The sequence below is a fragment of the Aspergillus karnatakaensis genome (genome assembly GCF_047715665.1).
Source record: "Aspergillus karnatakaensis strain CBS 102800 unplaced genomic scaffold BJY04scaffold_77, whole genome shotgun sequence".
NCBI lineage: Eukaryota > Fungi > Ascomycota > Eurotiomycetes > Eurotiales > Aspergillaceae > Aspergillus > Aspergillus karnatakaensis.
The window spans coordinates 35,657-51,124 of record NW_027395789.1 but is presented as its reverse complement, the minus strand read 5'-3'; the positions used below and the strand labels follow the sequence as shown (position 1 = coordinate 51,124).

The 15,468-nt window shown below is 50.8% G+C and overlaps 8 protein-coding genes across 8 annotated transcripts; 4 read left to right on the top strand and 4 right to left on the bottom strand.

Moving 5' to 3' along the window:
- Nucleotides 1-42: 42 nt before the first annotated feature.
- On the bottom strand, nucleotides 43-2,120 carry BJY04DRAFT_211073 (amino acid permease/ SLC12A domain-containing protein; the record flags this gene model as incomplete). Its single annotated transcript, XM_073714354.1, has 7 exons — nucleotides 43-216; nucleotides 288-566; nucleotides 639-1,102; nucleotides 1,185-1,536; nucleotides 1,581-1,719; nucleotides 1,777-1,816; nucleotides 1,874-2,120. The coding sequence occupies 7 exons, from the start codon at nucleotides 2,118-2,120 to the stop codon at nucleotides 43-45; spliced, it is 1,695 nt and encodes a 564-aa protein (XP_073565552.1).
- A 351-nt stretch (nucleotides 2,121-2,471) lies between these two features.
- BJY04DRAFT_223728 (HAD-like domain-containing protein) lies at nucleotides 2,472-3,253 on the top strand (the record flags this gene model as incomplete). Its single annotated transcript, XM_073717773.1, has 2 exons — nucleotides 2,472-3,076; nucleotides 3,124-3,253. 2 exons carry the CDS (start codon nucleotides 2,472-2,474, stop codon nucleotides 3,251-3,253), a joined length of 735 nt encoding a protein of 244 aa, XP_073565551.1.
- A 111-nt stretch (nucleotides 3,254-3,364) lies between these two features.
- On the bottom strand, nucleotides 3,365-5,294 carry BJY04DRAFT_223727 (nucleoside phosphorylase domain-containing protein; the record flags this gene model as incomplete). The annotated part of the gene is made up of 2 exons (XM_073717772.1): nucleotides 3,365-4,763; nucleotides 4,813-5,294. The coding sequence occupies 2 exons, from the start codon at nucleotides 5,292-5,294 to the stop codon at nucleotides 3,365-3,367; spliced, it is 1,881 nt and encodes a 626-aa protein (XP_073565550.1).
- Nucleotides 5,295-5,691: 397 nt separating this feature from the next.
- BJY04DRAFT_201262 (NAD(P)/FAD-dependent oxidoreductase) lies at nucleotides 5,692-7,606 on the top strand. Its single transcript, XM_073713045.1, has 4 exons — nucleotides 5,692-6,238; nucleotides 6,291-6,580; nucleotides 6,633-7,215; nucleotides 7,279-7,606. The coding sequence occupies exons 1-4, from the start codon at nucleotides 5,995-5,997 to the stop codon at nucleotides 7,545-7,547; spliced, it is 1,386 nt and encodes a 461-aa protein (XP_073565549.1). The 5' UTR covers nucleotides 5,692-5,994; the 3' UTR covers nucleotides 7,548-7,606.
- A 906-nt stretch (nucleotides 7,607-8,512) lies between these two features.
- On the top strand, nucleotides 8,513-9,679 carry BJY04DRAFT_232199 (pyridoxal phosphate-dependent transferase; the record flags this gene model as incomplete). The annotated part of the gene is made up of 1 exon (XM_073719705.1): nucleotides 8,513-9,679. Exon 1 carries the CDS (start codon nucleotides 8,519-8,521, stop codon nucleotides 9,677-9,679), a length of 1,161 nt encoding a protein of 386 aa, XP_073565548.1. The 5' UTR covers nucleotides 8,513-8,518.
- Nucleotides 9,680-10,169: 490 nt separating this feature from the next.
- BJY04DRAFT_201260 (GFA family protein) lies at nucleotides 10,170-11,190 on the bottom strand. Its single transcript, XM_073713044.1, has 3 exons — nucleotides 10,893-11,190; nucleotides 10,669-10,831; nucleotides 10,170-10,577 (listed from the first exon to the last, which is right to left on the bottom strand). The coding sequence occupies exons 1-3, from the start codon at nucleotides 10,956-10,958 to the stop codon at nucleotides 10,372-10,374; spliced, it is 435 nt and encodes a 144-aa protein (XP_073565547.1). The 5' UTR covers nucleotides 10,959-11,190; the 3' UTR covers nucleotides 10,170-10,371.
- Nucleotides 11,191-11,598: 408 nt separating this feature from the next.
- Nucleotides 11,599-13,231, top strand: BJY04DRAFT_223723 (flavin-containing monooxygenase; the record flags this gene model as incomplete). Its single annotated transcript, XM_073717771.1, has 3 exons — nucleotides 11,599-11,772; nucleotides 11,827-11,870; nucleotides 11,923-13,231. The coding sequence occupies 3 exons, from the start codon at nucleotides 11,599-11,601 to the stop codon at nucleotides 13,229-13,231; spliced, it is 1,527 nt and encodes a 508-aa protein (XP_073565546.1).
- A 1,025-nt stretch (nucleotides 13,232-14,256) lies between these two features.
- BJY04DRAFT_232194 (sterol desaturase family protein) lies at nucleotides 14,257-15,387 on the bottom strand. Its single transcript, XM_073719704.1, has one exon. The coding sequence runs from the start codon at nucleotides 15,304-15,306 to the stop codon at nucleotides 14,503-14,505; it is 804 nt and encodes a 267-aa protein (XP_073565545.1). The 5' UTR covers nucleotides 15,307-15,387; the 3' UTR covers nucleotides 14,257-14,502.
- Nucleotides 15,388-15,468: the final 81 nt, after the last annotated feature.

Here is a 15,468-nt window from a genome sequence, read left to right as displayed (position 1 = left end):
CACTTCAACACTCACAGCTGACGGCCTTATGAACTACTGTATCTACCCAAATATCACATATCGTACACGCTTAACCCAAGATTCCTTCTTCTTAACCACACCCTGCTCAGCGTCCTGCTGCTTCAAAATTGCATTCTGCCTATCCTCCTCGTCGTATGGAGCCGCAGGCGAAAAGTCCATCTCGCTAGGCTTGACAATCTTGGTCTTGAACCACCACTATGCAGCATTAGTATAATAATCCAATTCACCCTTCCCTTCCTTGTTTAAGAGATGTTGAAAATGCTCACCTTGTAAACAAAATAATCAAAAAAGAACAACGGCGCCGCAAGGTACGTCGAAAAGAAACTCTTCGCGGAGCCCTTCTCGCCGAACGGAAAGCACGCGAGGTAGAATTCGCACCCGAAGATAAACAGCACAATCACCAAGCTGAAATACTGCGCGTAAGGCGTCAGGAGGCCGCGGAAGGGTAAGCTCCGGAGATCTTTCCCTTGCGATCTCAGACCGATGCGGAAGCGTAGGTGGGCTATGTAGATGGAGGCCCATTGGAAGAGGGTTGCGATTGCGACCTATATCCATACCGTCCGAGGTTAGTGTGTGGATGCGATTAGAGGAGTAGGGTAATAGAAAGTATAACTTACCAGCGATGAAAACCACCCATACACAACCGTCCCCGTGCCATCAACATTCAAATAACAAAGCCCACCCCCAAGTGCCAAACAAATAGCAATACTCACCCATGGCCGACCGGCCTTATCCTTCCGTCCGAAGAATCTATGGATGATACCGAGATCCGAAAGAGCAGTGAGACTCCGACTGGCAACGTACACGCTTGTGATTCCGCAGCTGATAACGCTGAGGAAGATGAACCCGTTGATCGCGTGCGCGAGACCCCATACATCTGCGCGTTTGATGGCGATCACAAATGGGGAGCCGAGTGTACCGGCGTTTGACAGATCGGCGTCGTCGTAAGGGACACACATACCGACCAGCCAGATGTTCACGACGAAGAAGGTGAACATGCGCCAGAAGACGGGGCGGACGGTTTTCTTGATGGTTCGGCGAGGGTCGGCGACTTCGCCGGCTATGACGGCGATGTGTTCGCCTATATTGTAAAACTGGTCAGCATCAAGGGAAAGATGATGTGCTGCTAGGAATGCAAGATGAAAGGGAGAGGGGACACATACCACCCCCAAAACTAAACGCCGCCTGCACAAAGCTCTTTGCAATGCCCTTGATCCCATTATTGAACGCGCCCGGAGACTTCCAGTATCTGAAGATAATTGGACCACCAGTCGCAGCGATTCCGCCAGACGTCATGATGAACATGAAGAAGATCATCAGGATCACGGCAAGACACTTGATGAAGGACATGTAGTACTCGATGTATCCGTAGACGCGGACGTGGAAGATATTTGCGAATGCGAGGGTCGCGAGAAAGATTGTTATATATACTGCCAAGGGCAATGCGTCGGTTTGCGGCCAGAATTTGAGGACGGAGACGGCGGCGGTGATTTCGGCGGGGATGATCATTACCCACTGAGTTGTCAGTACCTTCTTTATATATGGATGGGGAGACGTACGGCAAACCAGAAGTTGATTCCGATGGCGAAGCCGAATGCTGGGTCAACGAACTCGGAGCACTGGCGGATGAAGCCGCCGTGGACGGGCATGTAGGTGGTCATTTCGCCGACGGAGGAGTACTGGGCGTAGACGATGATGCTGTATGTTTATCAGTATTTGCTGTGGCTGGAGAGTGAACAACAAGGGACAGCATACGCCACGAGGGTATATGTAACGGCAAGACCGGCAGGGCCAGCTAGAGGCTGTCAGTAGGTATCTTCTCAGAGCTTCCATGCTCAGAATAATGGTATACCATAATATAAAGCCTGCCCAGTACCAACCCAAAGACCAGTGCCTATACCAGCACCAAAGGTCATCATCATCACCTTTCTCCTGGTCAAGGAGCGGTGGTATCCAACATCGTCGGAGTGGAGCACAGTAGTGGAGCCCTGGTGCTCAGTCGAGGAGGAGGCCACGCGCTCGACATCAGTCTGATCGTTGTATACTCCTTTGGCCTCGACGCCATCAGCACCAACAGACTTGAGAGGATACTCAGACATGGTGACCTGAGGTGAAATGACCAGGTTGTCTTCTGACCACCATCCTTCCAGAGGAACGACGCCCTTTCATAGTCGCTCACTATCTCCGTCTATCAGTGCCATGGCCAGCTACCCCAACAAGCTTCTCCAAGCGGCCAAGCGTTATCAGCCAAGGAGGATTCTCTAGGCACACGTCGATACGACGTCCCTCACATCCGGCGGCATCTCCAACAGATCTGCATCCCTCCCGCCGGCATTGATAAGCGGGGTATATCCCTCCCAGATAAGACTGAAGTTATCACCACCCCTCAATACAATTCCCACTTCTTATCATCCTCCCCTCTCTACCTACAAACCAAAACAAACAACATCATGTCCTCCAAAAACGTCGTCTTCGACGTCGTCGGCACCCTGATCGGCTACGACGAGTTATTCAACGCAATCGACACCCAGCTCGGCGACCGCTTGCGCAGCGAAGGAATCAAGCCCTCTCTCCTCGGCTACGCCTGGATCGAAGTCGCCGAGCGCGAATACACCTATCTCAGCATGTCCAACGCCTACAAGCCCTTCGCCACCGTCTTTCGCGCGCTCTTCTACCGAATGCTGCACTTCTCAGGCATCTCGTCGCCGCGCTCCTTTGCGTCGGAACAAGATCTCGAGGCGATTATGGATAAATATGCTGGTCTGAAACTCAGACCTGGTGCAAAGGAGTGTATTCAGAAATTGCGAGATGCAGGGTTTACGGTTTGGTGTTTCACAGCGGGGGATTTGAAAAGGGTGGGCGGGTATTTTGAGCGGGAGGGGGTTAGTATGCCGGCGGTGAATCTGCTCAGTTGCGATGATTTGGGTGTTGGGAAGCCTGATCCGGAGGCTTATAAACCGTTGCTGAAGCAGTTGGTTGAGGGGGATGAGCAGGGGAGAGTGCCGTGGTTTGCGGCGGGGCATATGTGGGATGTTTCGGCTGCCAGGAGGGCTGGGTAGGTTTTCTAGACTGATAATGAGAGCTGCTGCTGACTGGGTATAGGTTTAAGGGAGCGTACTCGGCAGTCTGGGAGAAGGAGCCGTTGACGGAATTGTTTGGGGAAATGGATGTGATTGATGACACCCTGCCGGGGATGGCGGAGAAGATTATTGCGCACCAGGCTTCTTCGTGAGTTATACAAGAATACATCATTATATGACTATCCAATGCCTAAATAAAAAGACCGGCCTGAGAGACCATAGACTATATTCGGCAGGCTTTTAGGTAATGCCTTCATTTTCGCCTAGGAAACTTGAACTATCTCCAGTAATTCTTTGGCATACGCAGCAGCAGTTGCCGCTGCATAGCCCTGAAAAGTATTGTTCCAGTGGGAGTCTGCATAATTCCAGATTCCCCTTATCATAACACAGGGGAAAAAGTTGATTAGCCCCATAGTTTCCTGCTCAATACTGCAGACGGGATTTAAGCGAGCAATGCGGTCGCGATCGAGGCCACTCTTGATAGCCATACTAGTCCAGCCGATAGGACCATAATGGACTGACGGTGTGTCCTTGTATCCTGCCCTGTGTACCAATCTGTCAGGGTAGCACTCGAAACAGCCCACATGGCCTTTGGTGTTATGCTCATACTCTGACGTGAAGAGTAAATCATTCTCAGCTTCGGGCGCGGAGCATCTAGGCCGCATAGCTGGGTTGGCCTCTAGCATTTGTTCAATGTAGTGAGGAATTCGAGTGTCCCTTCGTATGTGCCGGGCTCGAATGGTCGAGAGTGCGTTTCCGAGCTCCCGGGGGGGTGTCTCGAGTGTGCCAGTCTCTGTGATGCTGTCGCCGCTCCCGGTAAAGAGTATGAGACCGCCCCTGGAAGTTCCTGAGGATCCAACCACTACATCTCCTAGGCGTATATCGGAATTCTCGTTCGACACTCCGTCGGCGATACCAACTAGGAGCCGGATTTTGACGTTCGGAAAGCTGCGAAGCATACTGGACACGGCAGTGCTTGCGACACCCGTGTCCATGGCCTTTGCCGGAATACAAACAAGGACGACGTTGTGTCGTGCAATCTTCCCCACACTGTAGGTGTTAGAGTCGTTTTCTACTTGTGGCAGGTCCGGATGTTGCTCGTCCAACATGCCCTCCGCAACTGCATATTCCAGAGGTCGGGTGCAGATCCACGCCACAGTGTAATCTCTATGGTTAAAGGTAAAGGTTGTTTTCGGCAGGCCTATAACTTGTGTCTTCTGCGAGGTAAGCGTCTCTACTACGAGCGTCTCTCTCGCCAGTCGCTTTGCTTTTTGTGAGATGACGTGTGTCTCAGCCCAGACCTCGTGGGCCGTGGTGCCTCCGTCCGGATCGACATCATGATTTATTTGCTGCTCCAGGAGTCGCACATCTTCACCAGATAGATCATCCGCGTCATCATCGGTATCAATGCGGGTGAGTACACGGTTGCTCCAACTTTCAGCACTGGGGCTAGATTGCGGTGGAAGCTCGTTGGTAGTGTCAGATCCAGCTGGGCTTCCAGGGTCTTTGGCAGAGGTAACCGTAGGATGGCTCGTGGAAGGAAGAATAAGTCCAGCTGACTGTTCAGTTGCGTGCGTGATAGAAAGAATCATGCCGCTAGTGCCATCGTCCCTCGATAGATTGATGGCGGCCATGGAATTTTCGAGACACACTTGCAAGATGCTAATACCGTGAGTGTACATCAGATAACAGTGCTAAAGAAGAAACCCACTTGACGCTGTCTGGTGGTTGATCCTTCCCCATCTGCAATTTCGCAATAGCCAACGCTGTATCAAGAACCCTGTGCTGACTTCTCAACGCCCCCAAGTAAAACAACAACTCCTTCTTCCTGGAAAAGGCCCATTTAACACGAACTCCAAGGTTTCTGAGTTTCCCCGGAGCATGTTTGAACCGCGTAGCGAAAGCATCCAGGGTACTCTGTAGACGCTTGAATGGCTGCAGAACTTTGTCACAAACACTAGTGACATCTTCTATCAGTGTTCGTGCATTGAAGGGGACATTCGACAGTGTCAGGATGTCTGTTCGGATATGGTTGAGCAGCTTTGCGAAATCACTGATTTCGCCAGCGTACATGCGGACTTCTGCGCCTGCGGCACCGATCTGGTCTGCGACATTATATAGTCCTTTGGCGACTTGAAACCCCAAAGTCACTATTGCGATTACACTGGCTGTGATGCCGATGGCTTCAGCCATGGCCGTCAATTGATGTCGTGGGTTTGCCTGCTCGATCAAGAATGAGGCTGAGATTGTGTGTTTACAGCCTCGTGCATGGAAAGCACCTACTACCCCTCTCTTTCACGTGATGGCATCTTACTTGCAGCTGGCTTAAAACTAAATATAAGGTACTAATAGAGAAGAGACATAAGAAGTTGTGTCATTTCCACTGTATATTTGGAAATTCCTAGACCTAGAAGCCTAGACATTCTATTTTTGGCGGACTGTCCACAACGCTTAGTATAGATCCGGTAATATCTGGTGGGCCCACGAAGAACAGCTTAGAATCTCATCTAGAGCATTCGAGCTGAACTCCATGAATACGCAAGACCGTGTGCGACTAGATATCGTTTCGGTATCTATGCAATCTGTGTCTATGCATTTCAAGTACTGATAACGCCCTTACCTGTGGGTGGATTGGATAACAGGAGCTCCGAATCATTCAATCTCCAACTGCATATCAAATGGTCCACTCATATCAGTCCCGGCGGCATCTCCGGTGCAGGTGGCAACCAAGACCAGCATCCCCGGCCAACTCCAACTCCAACTCCAACCCCGCCGGGACCGGCTGGTTACCAACATGGGAGGAGCATCGTGAATTAAAGGATCCGGTGTCCTGCTGACATCACGATAGAAAAAAGCATTGACCATATTCGTCACAGACATACCTCAATTCACAATGTCAAATCCTGCTCTCGCCTCGAATTCACTAACCTCGTTCTGGAGGACTGAGCCCCATCGACTAGATAGCTATCGTTCGACTGAAGCCCTGCCGCAGGAGTGCGATCTTGTTGTAATTGGAGCCGGTTATGCAGGTGTCTCAGTCACGCATCATATCCTTGAGCAAACAGATCCCTCAAATCGTCCTTCGATCGTTATTCTGGAAGGTCGTGAAGCCTGTTCAGGAGCGACGGGCAGAAACGGTAGCTCTACCCCCGAAACACCGGTTATGCTTCTTGACTGACAATATATCAGGTGGCCATCTGAAGCCAGACCCGTATAACCGCGTTGCAACGCTAGCGGAAGAATATGGTATCGATGCTGCGACTGAGGTAGCAGAGTTCGAGGCGAAACATGTCGATGCAATTCGTAATATTGTTGAGAAAGAGAAGATTGACTGCGATCTATCTGTCACAGAGGCCGTGGATGTGCAGACTGATGATCTTCATGCGCGAAGTCTGAAGGAGAAGTATGATCGCATGGTAGCGAGTGGGTGTGAGCCGACGAAGAGGACTCGCTATATTGGTGCGGAAGAGGCAGAGACCGTAGGTCAAATTGGGCTCAAAAGAAAGTCGAGTGCTTGCTGATGAGAAATAGTTCTCTGGGGTAAAGGGTGCGAAGGCATGTTTCACGTACGCAGCTGGACATCTCTGGCCGTATAAACTGGTCATGCATTTGCTCGAGAAAGCCGTTCAACAGGGCGTCAATCTCCAAACACACACAGTCGTCCGCTCTATCATCAGATCCACTGAAAGCTCATCAGCACACCCTTGGACCATACATACCGCACGTGGCACAATCAAAGCCAGAAAGCTCATTGTCGCCACAAACGGCTACACGTCCTCCATCCTCCCCCAATATAAGAACCGCATCGTTCCCGTCCGCGGTACATGTTCTCGAATTGTTGCTCCACCAAATCACCCCGGTCCTACACTCACAAGATCGTACACGATCCGACATAATAGCTGGAACTATGATTATCTGATTCCTCGCAAGGACGGCAGTATTGTTGTAGGCGGCGCTCGACCCGCGTTCATCGATAACCCCGATAGCTGGTATAACGTCAGCGACGATAGTCGTGTCCTGGAGTCGGCGGTACGGTACTTCGACGGGTATATGCAGAGGCATTTCGTTGGATGGGAGCAGAGTCATGCGTACACCGATCGGGTTTGGACGGGGAGTACGTCTTGTTTTCCATCCCCCTTACTCCTTATCGTGGATCGAGAACTGACAGTAAACACAGTCATGGGGTATTCATCGGACGGTCTCCCTCACGTTGGACTCGTTCCCGGGGAAGAAAGTCAGTGGATTATCGGCGGATTCACCGGTCACGGCATGCCGCAGATATTCCTCGCCGCTGAGGGGTTGGCGAAGATGGTTCTGAAGGGTATGAATTTCGAAAACACGGGTTTGCCACGGTTGTTTGAGACGACGCAGGAGAGGTTGGACTCAACGGAGAATACTATCGCGTACGCTATCTTCAAGCCGGAGGCGCCGGCGGCCAAACTGTAAAGGCAGTTGAGCAGGGTCCGACCGGAATTAAGCTATTTGGCAGTGCGTCGATCGATGACATGTGCTTGACAGATAATCTCACGAACATATTGACGGCCATCATGCACAACTCGCTTCATCCAGATGGCTGTGTATTAGGTGCTCTTGTAATCACAACCTGTAGGCTCATTTGGTACGTTCTCAAGGTCTTTGCAGCGTGTTTCCTCGAGGGGCGTCTCCCAATGGAGTACATAATTCCTGCCAACGAATACCAAAAGTGCATTAGGCCACAACCTACATTATAGAAACACAGAATTTCGCTAAGCATCCACGGAATATAGTGCTAAGACTACATATTGCCTAGCCGGCATATCTCTACCACTCCTCTAATTCTACAACTACAGAGCCAGATTGGATTTTGCTCTGCTTTGACTCCGACGCTTCTCGGATGCGTACGGAGTAACCTCATAGCTGTTCTCTGCCCATAGTGCTACTACAGCTTGGGTTGCACTTCGAAGCTTGCTAAGCAGGTCTTGTCTGTTTGCACGCCGGATGGTACTTACTCTCCTCAGCGGTCTGTCCACTCAAATCCCAGGATCACTCGCTTAGAAAGATCCTGCACTTTGCTCCTGAGCATCTTCGAATACTAAATGCCTGTTGATGTCATGGAAGCGTGTTCATCTGAATCTCAGCACTCCTTCATTGGCCTGATCTGGTGATTGCAGAGTGCATCTTGCTCAAAGGGCCCCACCTGAGTATACTGAGGTGTGAATGCCAAAGGAGTTTCCCTGCGATTCTCGTGCATCTGCTGTCTAGGGCCTCATTATTTAAGTCTGCTTGTGTGTAATGTTTTCTCTTCCTTCTTCCTTTCTCTCACCACTCTTATCGAGAGCTGTTTTGTCTGATATTTTGGCCTCTGTGTATCACAGCCTCTATTCGTCCCCATCTCACATCATAATCTCTATATCCTCGCATCTCACATCACCATCACAATGTCCGACGAACACACCAAGCGTGTGGAAAGGTATTCTGCTACCCGCAATGCGGGCAAGCAAGGTATCCTCTCCAACGTTCTGGCCCCCAGCAAGCACAATCACATCATCACCTGTTCTGACAACGATTACCTCAACCTCGTCAACAACAAGGAAGTCATCGTCAAACAGATGGAGGACCTGTTGAACAACTTCGCCAGAAGGAACAACTCCAAGGCCTCGGTCTTCCTCGCGCAGAACGACGTCCAGACCACCCTAGAGAAGGATGTCGGTGCATGGTTTGAAAAGGAGTGTTATTTCGCCAAGTCCGGATACGCTGCGAACGTGGGAGTCATTCACGCGGTCTGCAGCCCTGGGATGCATGTCTATATCGACCAACTCCTCCCCGCTTCTTTCTATTATGATCTTGCTGCCCGCCGCGTGGTGATTCATGTCTTCAATGCAAACAACGTCGCCGACTGCGAAGCCCAGATCAAGAAGCACGGCCCCGGCATGATCATCATCGAGTCGATCTACAGCACCAGCGGCAGCTTTGCCCCTCTCGAGGACTTTGTCCGCCTCAAGAAAGCCACCGGCTGTGTCCTTTTTGTAGACGAATCTCACTCCCTCGGTCTCTTCGGCGCTGAAGGCCGCGGTCTCGTTCATACCAAAGGTCTCGTCAACGACGTCGACTACATCACCGCAAGCCTCGCCAAAGCCTTCGCGACCCGTGCCGGCATCGTGTTCACCGACAACGCCACCTACGTGAAAGAGAACTCTTACCCGTTCATCTTCTCCTCCGGCCTCGTCCGCAACAATTTCGTCCGCATCCGCGCTGTCTGGGAGGTCATCAAACGTGCTGACGACCGCGCCGCGCAGCTCCAGAACATCTCGACTTTCTTCCGCGGCGAGCTCAACAAAGTTCCTCGTGTCGTGGGTGGGAACAAGAACGCGCCGTCTGCGATTATCAGTCTGGCCATGAAGGGCGAAGGTCAGAGTACGAGCCTTCATCAATTCCTTTCGACCAACGATGTCCTCGCTACTCCCTTTGTGGCTCCGGCTACCACGCTTACCATGCCCATCCTCCGCTTCACTGTGCACGTTGATCTTACGGCCAAAGAGGCGAGCATGGTTGCAGATGAGGTGGCTGAGTGGTATGTTCGTCGTGCTGCCAAGATTTGAACCATGTGTTTTTATCTTTGGTCCGATGCACTGCTGTCAAGGACCTTCGGGTGAGAAATTGGGAACTGGGATGGAATGTTTTGAAACTGAAGTTGAATCAATGATGAGGTACGAGATGGATGATCACAACGATGTTAAGATTGATGGAGGAAATACTAGGAAGGACGCTTCTCGGGTTTGGATCTTTGTATCTAGAACAGATAGAGAATAGAAGTCCACATTCATTGTACTCTTATCCTCGCTGTAAAATAAATCTTGCTTCTAGTTCTGAGATCTCTTGTCAGTCATGTCCTGTAGGTTCCAGCTGGTGTGGGGAGAAACCACCCCCTCGATAGGATTTTATGTGGAAAGGGTGATTGGTGGCTTTGTTACACTCACAGGGCTTCTTGCCATGAGTTCAGCAGGGATGCCCTGTACGCATAGCAACTTGACAGCAAAGGTTTCGAAATGTGAAAGAGCTTGAGGCAGTAAGTCTAGTTTACTCTCACCTCAGCTAATTGTGTCTTATTCTGCTCTGTTTAGTACAGCTACCAAACTCTTGAACCTTTCTCGGCCTCACACTAGGAACAAGAAAAAACAACTACTTTTCCCAAAGCCACCACCACTCCACGAAACCTCGCGACAGCATCCATTCAACTACACCCACTCAATAACCAACTCCATGAACATAAACAATCAGAATCCCAACAAACTCAACTCGACGACAACTCCATCATCCCATCAACCTGTGCCGCCCCTTCCAAAGGACACAGCCAGCTCACCCGCTCCTTCACATACAACTCCGCCACCGGCCTCCGCGCATTCAACTCCTCCAGATTATCGAAGATCCCCGCCCGCACAATCGCAATATCCCCGGGGACTCCATTAGCTTGAATCGCAAATCCATAAATCGGTGTTCCTAAAAGGGGATATCATCAGCTCCTCGCATCCTCTCATCAACAGGATCTACTCAAGTCCTCTCAGTGATGGCAAGGATGAGAATTACACACCACAATCCGGGCAGAAATGATTCTTGACGGTGTTTCCGCTATCAGCCGATTTTACAATCTCCTTTGGAGTCCCCGTGATCTTAAAGTCACTGTGCTTGAAGACAAAGCTGTATGAGAAGACACCACCGGTGAGTTTGCGGCAGTCGAAGCAGTGGCAGAGGCCCTGGACAAGGTGAGCTGAATTCAAATAATTTGACCGCGAACGGGAAAGAACTAATACTGACTGCTGTGACGGGCTGACCTGTAGTTTCGATTCGGACTTTGCCGCAGAAACATCCGCCGACGGCCATTCTTATGCAATTTTTCGGGTCGTTCTTGAAGGTGTGAGTCGAGTTGAGGAGGCGAAGAGAGCGACAGTTATATATAACCAGTGATACGCAACAAACACCAAACCACGGAGGATGATTTAGAGAAGGAATGATATTTGTGCCCGTCCTCGCTCACGTGCGATATACTCTGGCTTTTAAGGCGGGCAGTTGCGGACTATAACTACCTGACCCAGAGCTGAGGATTGACTCAACGTCGTCGCGATTGGCGATTCCTAAGCCTCTGAGAGTGAGCCGGCGTTGGTGCGGCCCACATTCTGCCTGGCTTGTGGGGGCTGTTCAACGGTTTCTTCGCTTTCTCAACCACCAACACTCAAAATCGCTGAATCAGCATATCTATGAGATTTGAAATCAGCAACAAGATCAAAAGGGAAGCGGGATGGGAAGGTTGAAGTGGGAGTCGAGCTCGATTACTCGGGCTTGATGAATTCCATGCAAGATGCGCAATTTACTTGCTTTTTGTGGGGAGTTTTCCGCCACGCAGGGGGTGTGAGGAAGGATCACAAGCGGCGCTCCGCATAAGTTATCGTGGGCTTCGCAAGAACAGAGCTCCTCTGTTGTACTCTCTCGGCGTCTTTTAGTTACGAACCCCGAGTCGCTTAAGATGCCATTTGGCGATCATCTTCACGAGGAAACCAGGCTTCCTGTCGAAACGGACATTCTCTACGATGTTATCATCATCGGAGCAGGTATTTCAGGCATCGCAGCCGCATGCCAACTGAGTAAAAAAATCAATGGCTGTAGGCTTCGTGTTTTTGAGTTGCAAAGTGACTTAGGTGTAAGTACGGCAGGCTCTGTGCTTGATGTGCTCTGACCCGGTAGCTTTATCCAGGGTGTCTGGAGGAGTCATCGCTATCCTGGCGTTGCTTGCGATGTGTACGTACCGCCAATCACAGTACGAACTATTCGACAACTAAGTGCAGTACAGCCCTGCTCCTCTTTACTCTTACTCCTTCTCGCCAAATGGGAATTGGTCGTCGTTGAATCCTTCAGGGATTGAGATTCTCCAGTACTTTTGCCGGATGTGTGAGACCTTTCGTGTCAGGGAGAGAATCCAGTTCAATACCCTGGTAAATCAGCTCAGATGGGATGAGGGTAATAAGCTATGGCAGGCCAGCATCGTGGAGCACCACGCGAACGGGGAAAGACACAGCTCTACCATCAGAAGCAGGGCTGTCATAAGCGCAGCCGGGAAATTCAATGAGCCAAAGGAATCAGCACTTGATGGCATCCCAGGAGCCCAAACATTCAAAGGGACAATTCTACACACAGCAAGATGGGAAGACCACGTATCACTAAAAGAAAAAGATGTTCTCATTATTGGAACAGGCTGCAGCGCTGCGCAGCTTGTCCCTGAACTACTATCCGACTCGATCAGTGTCAAGTCTGTTACGCAGGTCATGAAGTCGCCCCCATGGGTTGCTCCAAGGCCTCTATCAGAAAATAGCCTGATACAAGAGCAACACATCCTCTGGATGCTTCGCCATCTGCCCATCCTAGCCCAAATCGTACGGCTCGTCATGTTCGCCGTCGCCGAGACAAACTATTTCCTCATCTTCAAGGACAATGCGCTCTGTCGCCTCTTCCAATCTATCAAGCGGAGAGCTCTCCTTGAATACATGCGGCGAAACGTGCCAGATCACTATCACAGCACATTAACCCCCCACTACGAAGTAGGTTGCAAAAGACTCGTCCAGGACGCTGGATGGTTCCAGAGCCTTCGATCCCCAAGAGTCAACCTCACAACATCGCAGATCAAGCGAATCGAGCCAGAAGCCGTCATTCTATCTGACGATGGAAGCGAAGAGACCCGTGTCGCAGCCGACGCAATAATCCTAGCAACCGGATACAAAACATCCTCGCTCCTCCAGCACATCTCGATCTTCGGCCGGGACGCTGTCTCGCTACAGGATGTCTGGGCGCAGAGAGGCGGCGCGCAAGCCTACCTAGGAGTTGCAATGGACAAGTTTCCAAACCTATTCTTCGTGTTTGGGCCGAATTCGTCCGTCGGGCATACGTCCGTGCTTATTGGGATCGAAAGCTCTATTTCTTACATTGTGAAGCTCATTAAGCGCTTGACTGATGGCGAGGTCAGAGTTATTGAGGTCAAGGAGGAGGCTTGCAGATCTTGGACGTCGAGGATCCAGCGTGCGTCGCGGAGGAGTGTGTGGATGGCTGGTGGGTGTCGGAATTGGTATGTTGATGACAACGGGTGGAACGCCATGGTGTATCCGTGAGTCTTACTTTGCTTTCTACTGATGTTTGTCACATTGCTCACCCGTTTTACAGATTCTCTCAGATATATGCCATGTACACCTTTGCGTTTCCTCGGTGGAAAGACTGGGAGGTCAAATACAATAGACCACGCCCTTCACAAGGATGTCGCGTTCAATTGTTCAGCTTACTCGCGGCATTGCCAATACTACTTCTTGTTATTTGGTTCTGCATAGAAACTCAGTGAAAGCACTATTATCATGAGATGCAGATTCCAATGCTATTATCCAAATCCAAAGCGACATCTTCTTCCCCGACTCAAACCAATCTACTGAAGCAGCCGCAGTGTACCTTGTATCTCATTCGCAAGACTATCAACCGGCCCATTAATCATCGTATGATTTGCCTTCGGGATCTTCGCCTTCGAAGCCTTCTCGAACGCCGCCCTCTCCGAGGCAAAGTTCTGCAGAATCGCAACGGCCATTAGCCGCACACCGGTTGAATCGATGACTGAGACCTATAGATCGCTCAAATCAGCTTTATTGTTGATTTATTCTGTCTGGAGTGTACTTACCTTCTTCTCAACCCCACTCAACGCATCCTCGATTGACGCGCGGACCGTATGATACCGGTCTAGGACGTCGGGCACTTCATCGTAAGTAAGTGGGCTCGCGTCATCGAAGCTCTTTCGGGCGGTGTTGCTCGCTTGTATGACGCGGTAGATTTCACCCGCTAGTGGAAGTGTTGTGAAGACACCGCCGTCGTAGTCGTCCAGTGCGTTGCGGGTGCGCTGCACCTGCGTGCCGAGACCTTCTAGACTAGAGATGATTGTTCGGGCATCTGCGGCGAGAGTGACGAGGGGTAAGGTTGCTACAATCGCAAGCGGTGCGATAAAGGTGTTGAGACGCATTGTTGAGTCTTTTTGAACGGCTTGGGAGTGAGCGGGCAGGTTCAGAGTCGAGAAGGCGCGCTGAGATCTATCAAATGTTGACGGGCCAGCTGAGTCGAGGCTTAGCTGAGGTTTGTTCTCCATGATCGGCTGTTATTGTCTGGTGATCGACTGGGGCTTCGCGCTATTGAGGTGCTGCATTCCTGTTGCATTTCCCCTCTCAATTTTCGGGTGAGACCGTACATATCATCCCTGCACTGTGCATACCAAACCTATCACATCCGCTGCGCAAAATGACTGCACATTCAGCCTTCGTAGTCTACAGAAAACGAAAAAGCAAGTACTAAAACTCGTCTAATCAGGCATTCAGATTATGAGTGAAGGAATCTGTAGCCCGCATATTGCTTACTCTGACGATTCCTTCTGTTTCCTATTCATCGTCCTCCGCCTCTCAGTCGCCCTGGTCCCATGGATTCGATCCCACAAGCCGATTATTCCATAATTCACCGTAAATAACTCATGATGCAGATCATGTACTTCAGGCTTCCACCCGAACAGCGCCGGGGCGCGATACCCGCAATGCGCTATGACGGCCTGTATCAAGCTCCCAGCGATAAACAGCCAGAATGTGACGATATGCACGCCAATCACTCTAGCCGGAAGCGAGAGCGGCGCAATATTGCAAATAACGTGTTCGATCGGGTGGCAGTATTGCGCGGCTAACGCTATGGGCGTGGTGAATTCGTGGTGGGTTTTGTGGATGTAACGATAGAGAAGCGGGTGGTGGAGAGCGCGGTGGCCGTAATAGAAGATGATTTCGCGGAGGAGGACGCAGAGGGCGACGTGAAGGAGGATCTCAGATGGCGATGGAAGGGCTGGGGTAATTTTGTAGACTGAGGTGTGGGGTGTAAACATGAGAAGGAGTGATAGTTGGGCTATGTGGACAATTGTTGAGAGAGTTTGTGTTTGGAGAGAGTTGAAGAAGGCTTTTCGGATGGCGTTGGGGGGTGGTTGTTTGTGGAGTTGCTGAATCTTGTACGAGGTGAGCTGGGGTGGGCTGAGTAGATCGAGGACTGTGAATATCGACGAGGGGATCCAGAATGCGGTTACCTGGACACACAACGTTCCAAGAAACTCGATTGTCGTGGGATGGTATTCGTGTGTGATCTCAGCCCAGGTGGTTCTGAGGAAGTCCGTAGTGAAATGCATTGCGGCGCGATGGTGTGGATTGTGCAACAGTGAGTCGAACCATGAGCGACCATTTAAGGGTTTTCTGATTAGTTAAAGGCAAGGCAGAGCGACGATCTGCGGGGGTATGGTAAGGGGCAGGGGCAGGAGCAGGAGCAGGGAATAGATTGAGGCAGAAGAAAG

Bases quoted from the DNA above. Each gene is read 5' to 3' on its own strand.
- BJY04DRAFT_201262 (XM_073713045.1), top strand. From the start codon at position 5,995: ATGTCAAATCCTGCTCTCGCCTCGAATTCACTAACCTCGTTCTGGAGG. The intron at 6,581-6,632 runs GTAGGTCAAATT...GATGAGAAATAG, and splicing joins GTGCGGAAGAGGCAGAGACC to TTCTCTGGGGTAAAGGGTGC. The intron at 7,216-7,278 runs GTACGTCTTGTT...CAGTAAACACAG, and splicing joins CGATCGGGTTTGGACGGGGA to TCATGGGGTATTCATCGGAC.
- BJY04DRAFT_201260 (XM_073713044.1), bottom strand. From the start codon at position 10,958: ATGGCCGTCGGCGGATGTTTCTGCGGCAAAGTCCGAATCGAAACTACA. The intron at 10,832-10,892 runs GTCAGTATTAGT...CACCTTGTCCAG, and splicing joins CAGGTCAGCCCGTCACAGCA to GGCCTCTGCCACTGCTTCGA. The intron at 10,578-10,668 runs GTGTGTAATTCT...ATCCCCTTTTAG, and splicing joins TCATTTCTGCCCGGATTGTG to GAACACCGATTTATGGATTT.
- BJY04DRAFT_232194 (XM_073719704.1), bottom strand. From the start codon at position 15,306: ATGCATTTCACTACGGACTTCCTCAGAACCACCTGGGCTGAGATCACA.